Source organism: Austrofundulus limnaeus, unplaced genomic scaffold, assembly GCF_001266775.1.
Source record: "Austrofundulus limnaeus strain Quisiro unplaced genomic scaffold, Austrofundulus_limnaeus-1.0 Scaffold585, whole genome shotgun sequence".
NCBI lineage: Eukaryota > Metazoa > Chordata > Actinopteri > Cyprinodontiformes > Rivulidae > Austrofundulus > Austrofundulus limnaeus.
In genome coordinates this window covers 232,350-238,212 of record NW_013952987.1, presented here as the reverse complement: position 1 = coordinate 238,212, position 5,863 = coordinate 232,350, and the positions used below count along the sequence as shown (strand labels likewise).

The following is a 5,863-nucleotide window of genomic DNA, read 5'->3' as shown; positions in this document are numbered from 1 at the left end:
TAATATACAAGTTTCACTTTTTAAATGGAATTACTGAAATAAATCTACTTTTTCATGATATTCTAATTTTATGACCAGCACCTGTAATTTATTAAATGATCAAATGTGAAGAATAAATAATTACATGAGCTGAAACCATCTAATAATATAATATTTTTGAATAAAATAGTCTTGAAAAAGAAATCAGTCGAACAAATAAAACATTTTTATGTTTTAAGTTATTTTGCTCTGTGTGAAAGACAGATATTTGCTGCTTGGACTGGAGAGTGGAAAGCTGGTTTAATCAAGGCCGAAGTAAAGACCAAACAGGAGTTGTCCATCTGAGGGACGTGTTAGTCTAAAAGACATTTATCCATGAAATGTTCAGTTTGTGATGTTTATATGACATACACCCAGCCCCTCGGACACTTAGGTAGTTTACAAAATGTATGCAGAGTAAAAGAATAAAATAAAAACTTGTTGGACTGATTTGACATGATGTCCTGAGACGTTTCAGCTGATAGGAGTCATAAAACAGAACAGGGGGACGTTAGATGACCTGACGCCCCTCTAGATAAATGTGTTCAATGAGTGAAGGAAAATATGAGTGAGCACCAAGCAACAACCCGAGGTTCTCCCCTGAGGACCAGACCAAACATTTTATGTGCAACCCTGGTCATRTTCTCCTCTTGGCCTTCATCATTAGAAAGTTTAATATCAAGTATCTCAGGGTTTTGTTTATGAGTGAAGGAATAATAAAACCTGCGACTGACAGGTGGATCTGTGCAGCTTCTGCAGTTTTGTGGACTCAGCACCGGTTCATTGGGGTTGTTTGATTTGATTATTTAGATCAGACAGCAGCTTCACTTGACACTAGGCTGGATTCTTGTGTTTGTGGGACTTTCTGTCTCCTGCTGACTTCATTCTGTTTCTGCTTCCTTCACCTTCAACATGTTCTGGGACATTTGGACAATCCTGGACCTGATGTGGCTCCAAGCAGCTTACATGGAGCCACAGTCCAGTGGACCAGCACCTTCCAGCCTCTCCAACCTCCTCACACACTTTGACACATTGGTCTGCCTCCTAGTTTACACCTCAAAGCACTGGAGTTCAGTTTTTTTACTTACGTTGGGTTCTTTCAACGGCTTCTTACATCCTGAAAACACAGAGATTAATGTGAGTTGAAAGCTTCGGATATTTGTTGACTGGATCTGTTCTGATCTGAAGCATCTCACCTCTGGTTCTGATGAGACCAACAGTGACTCCAATCATTAGGATCAGTGCTGCAAGGCGCAGAGTCCATGTGATGGACTTTAGAGGAGACCAGGCATGGAACATTTTGATATCAGGTTTGAAATGATCAGTTCCTGTGTGATGAAGGAATAAATGGTAAAATTATTGAAGAGAAGTTTGTGGCTAACTAACTGAATTTTAGATCCAGTCTTATATTTGACACTTAGTGATCAGTTGCAGCCAAATTCTTTGAACAGAAAGAGTAAATCTCTTTCAATATGTCCCACTCTGTGACATCAACAAATCTTGATTAAGATTCCATTGTCTGACGTAAAAGATGCCACCCTCAGTGAGTGACCAGGATGTTCTATTCTGTAGATACACTGAAGTCTGAAGTAGTCGTATGAGGCAGTCCTTAGTCAGCGAAGCAGGTGGCCTCCTGTCCTGATCCTGGTTCTGCTGGAGGTTTCTTCCTGTTTAACAGAGTTTTTCCTCTCCACTGTCTGATACTCAGGATGGCAGACTGTGACAAAGTGATTCTTCTTTAGATTGTTTTTTCTTCTCATGTACAGTGCCCTGAGATGACGTAAGTTGTGACCTGGCGTTATATATGAAAAAACTGAATTGAATTGAACCAAGCAGATGAGAGGGATCTTACTTTGTTCTTGTTATGATTYTGATAAGACCCAAGGCCTCAAACACACACGTGCTAGACAGGCTGTGAGTTCACTGAATGGAGTTTTTTAAATAAAGATTTTAGAAGAGAATCAACTTAGTTTTGACAAACTTATCCCAACTTTCAATTATTGATCACATTTTTCTTACAGTATAATACATAAATGATGTATTTGTGACTCATTGGACTGCAGGTTCAAGTTATTTTCTGTCCTTCAGGTTAAAACAGCTAAGAGTTGTTTCCAACATCATTTGATAAACAAGGGGAACAGAAAAACACCAAAAAAATAAAAGACAAAAATGCAGATCATGACAGTACCCCTCTTAAACGATGGCTCCTGACATCGAAAAAGGGAGAGGTACAGGACTCAGGGAATCACGAACACAAGACAGGGGAACTCAAACACACACAAAGTTCAGGGGGACRGCCAGGAGACCGCCCCACACAAAGCAGAAGGTCTGGAGGACGGCCAAGAGACCATCCAATGAGAGGCCCCGCAAGAACAGCAGCAGAACTTGAGCCACAGGAGGAGGCGGGAGCAGACGTTGAGCCACGGGAGCAGACGAGGAGCCACAGGAGGAGGCGGGAGCAGAYGTTGAGCCACGAGAGCAGACGTTGAGCTACGGGAGGAGGCGGGAGCAGACGTTGAGCCACCAGAGCAGACTAGGAGCCACAGGAGGAGGTGGGAGCAGACAAGAAGCCACGAGAGGAGGTGGGAGCAGACAAAGAGCCAAGGGAGGTGGCGGGAGAAGATGAAGAGCCAAGGGAGGAGACACAAGCAGACAAAGAGCCAGCGGAGGTTGCCGGAGCCAGAGTGTCAGCGACAGCAAATGCAGGCAACAGAGGCAATGAGGAGGTGATGGGCGACGACCCAGGCAATGAGGAGGTGATGGGCGATGACCCAGGCGATGAGGAGGCAATGGCAACTGACCCAGATGAAGTGGAAGGGCCGGTAGCCGAGTCACGAACCTCAAGGACCACCGACTCTGGGACCACCAACGGGACTACTGACTCTGGAACCACCGACTGAGGAACCATTGACTCAGGGACCACCACCGGGACCACCGACTGTCGAACCACCGACTCGGGGACCACCAGAACCACCAACTCCGGGACCTCCAACTCCGGAACCACAGACTGTGGAAACACCAACCCAGGGACCACCGAGACCACCAACTAGGAACTGGGACCATCAACTCAGGAACTGGGACCACCGATTGTGGAACCGGGACCAACAATTGTGGAACTGGGACTACCAATCCAGGAAACTCAGGAACAGATTCAGAAGACCCAGAAGCAGACACAACAGGAGGGGAGGGAGGGTGGGTGGTGAGTTGCTCAGCCAGAACCCTCCGAGTGAAGCAGGGGAGCTACTGATGGCCAGACAAGAACAGCAGATCTGGACGAGCCACCAGAACACTCTCAATTTGCCGGCAGAGCAGGAGCCTGGAATGGAGAGTGGGGGACCACCGGAAGATGATCAGTGAGCTGCTGATCGGGGGTGCGTCCTCTCTTCCTCCCACAAAGGCAGGGTCGCGAATGTCTCTTCAAAATGAGAGCCGGTTGTGTGGGGTCCAGGTGGAGAAACAAAAATATCTGCCTCATAGAGAGGCAGACCAAAAAAACCTCTCCTTACAGGCTGGGTGTGTGGTCGGATCATTCTTACAAGATTTCAGCAGGCAAATGACCCAGGGTGCAGGACAGGTTCAAAATGTAACAAAAAGCTTTAATGAAAACAAAAGGTTGTCRGTGCAGCTCAAAAATTCTCAGTGCTTAYAGAGACTTGGAGGACTGAACAAAGGACAAAACAAAGCACAGGTACAGAGCACAATGATCCAACAAGACACAAATGACAAGACCCAGAATATAAAGCAAACAAATTAAGAGTAAAAGAGAAACACCTGTGTAGACACGAGAAGAATCAGGTGTGCATGGGCGGGGCTGGAGGTAAAACAGCAGGGAGAGGAAAACACTGGGGAGCAGAAAAACACTAAGAAAATAAAGACAAAAACGCAGATCATGACAACATTTTACTTATTAATAAAATTCATTGTACCTGTAGAGATTAAGATGTAGTGAACTTCTATCTTCACACTTTTTCTTTCAACAAACCGACAGCTGAAAGTTTTGTTTTGGACATTTTGATGCTTCACACTCAGATAACTTGTTTGTTCATTGAACTTGTACCCAGCATCTTCACCAAACAGCTCAGTTCCTGTCTCATCCACCCAGTTAAAGCTATTCTCTGGACAATAACCAGTCTCACTGTATCTCCACAGAGAACACTTCAGTAGAAAAGCTCCATCATTTGCTGGATCAGTATCTTTCGGAGAAACTGAAAGAAAACAAATACAAGCTGTTGGTAACAGATAAAACACCTAATATCCATTTTGTCTGTCTCAGTTTTACTTGAGTTTTCTGTAAAAACATAACAGTTAAGAGGTGACATTAATTATAAAAGGAAATATCCACATTTAATAAATATACAATCCCTCAGATACAGTTAAGTCCTGGTGGTGTTCAACCTGCACCGTGAACAAGTTCAACATTGTACCAAGAATGCAGACAGATTGTACTTTGGTTCTACAGGGACTGTCCACAAAAGACATGTAGTTAATCACCCGATGTGGATGTTATCATCCATTAAATGGACATTATTAGTCGTTATCAGTCCCATAGAATGGATTCAGAATGTCCCGACTGTGGCTCCTGGTGGGTTCTCCGTCCTACAGAATGGACTGATAACGTCCGAACCGGCTGGTTAGTATGAGGCATAAAGTCACTAAGGTTTTTCATGCAATCTGGTTAATATGAGGCATAAAGCCACTAAGGTTAATTTTAGAGAAAATGACATGGGCTAAGCTAAAGTACACCATTGCTGCAGGCCCAACGTAGGCCAATGGGCAGAGTGCTGGACCAGAGAGCAGGATCGAGACCAGGCACAGGCAGCAAGAAAACCACCCCCAACCCCGGACAAAAAAACCATTAAAATATGTTTTTGTTATTTACACATTCAATGTCATTGATATATTAACCCACTAGGTGGCACTGTCGGGACAGACTGAAGCCATTCTATGGGACTGATAACGGCGAATAACGTCCATTTAATGGACTGATAACATCAGAACYCGCTGTAGTCAATATCAAATACTCACTGGCCAAAATGTTCACGTACACAATGTTCTCAGAAATAAATCCATCCCAGATTCGACAGGTGTAACGTCCAGCATCCTCAGCTGTGATGTTGTTGATGACCAGAGAACATTCACTGTTCAAACTCAGCCTGGCATCTTGAAGTGAACTCTGAATAACTTTTCCACTTTGAATCTTTATCTGTGTGTTCATGTTTACATTTCTCTGATAAAACCAGTCAACTGTGGAGCATCTGTGGAAAGACGAAGGGAAGCTACAAGGCAAAACAACATCCTCTCCAACTCTATGGTACACAAAGAGAATTCCTCCTCCTCCAAATCCTGCAGCAGAGAAAAGGTTTCACACAGTCAACATAATCTGTAATAATATAAATAATTAACAAAGAGAAAAACATTTATTTAAAAGAAACCAGGTCAAGATTGTACATTAGAAAAATGCACACCATATTTCACAGACTACAGTTAGCAATTGTTTTCATAGTTTGTCTGGTCTTGCGACTTATGCTCCAGAGCGACTCATATGTGTCATTTTTTTTCCTCGTGATGCATTTTGTGACTGATTCTAACTGACACAGCAGGGCCGAGCGCAATTTGTGGCAGTGGTAGCTGCCACCGGAAGTGACAGCCGCTAGCTGCCACAGGGTGCCAGAGCATGCCACAGGGTGCCAGAGCATGCCACAGGGTGCCACAATGTGCCAGAGCATGCCACAGGGTGCCACAGGGTGCCAGAGCATGCCACAGGGTGCCACAATGTGCCAGAGCATGCCACAGGGTGCCACAGGGTGCCAGAGCATGCCACAGGGTGCCACAGGATGCCACAATG

General features: G+C 44.5%; 1 protein-coding gene across 1 annotated transcript in view; it reads right to left on the bottom strand.

The window, feature by feature from the left end:
* LOC106530984 (butyrophilin subfamily 3 member A1) overlaps positions 1 to 5,863 on the bottom strand; it is a gene marked incomplete in the record, with an annotated part of 16,596 nt that overhangs the window by 8,357 nt on the left and 2,376 nt on the right. The window contains 4 exon segments of the mRNA XM_014026727.1: positions 1,107 to 1,135; positions 1,215 to 1,346; positions 3,945 to 4,223; positions 5,044 to 5,361. Coding sequence (XP_013882181.1) covers positions 1,107 to 1,135; positions 1,215 to 1,346; positions 3,945 to 4,223; positions 5,044 to 5,361 — 758 coding nt within the window.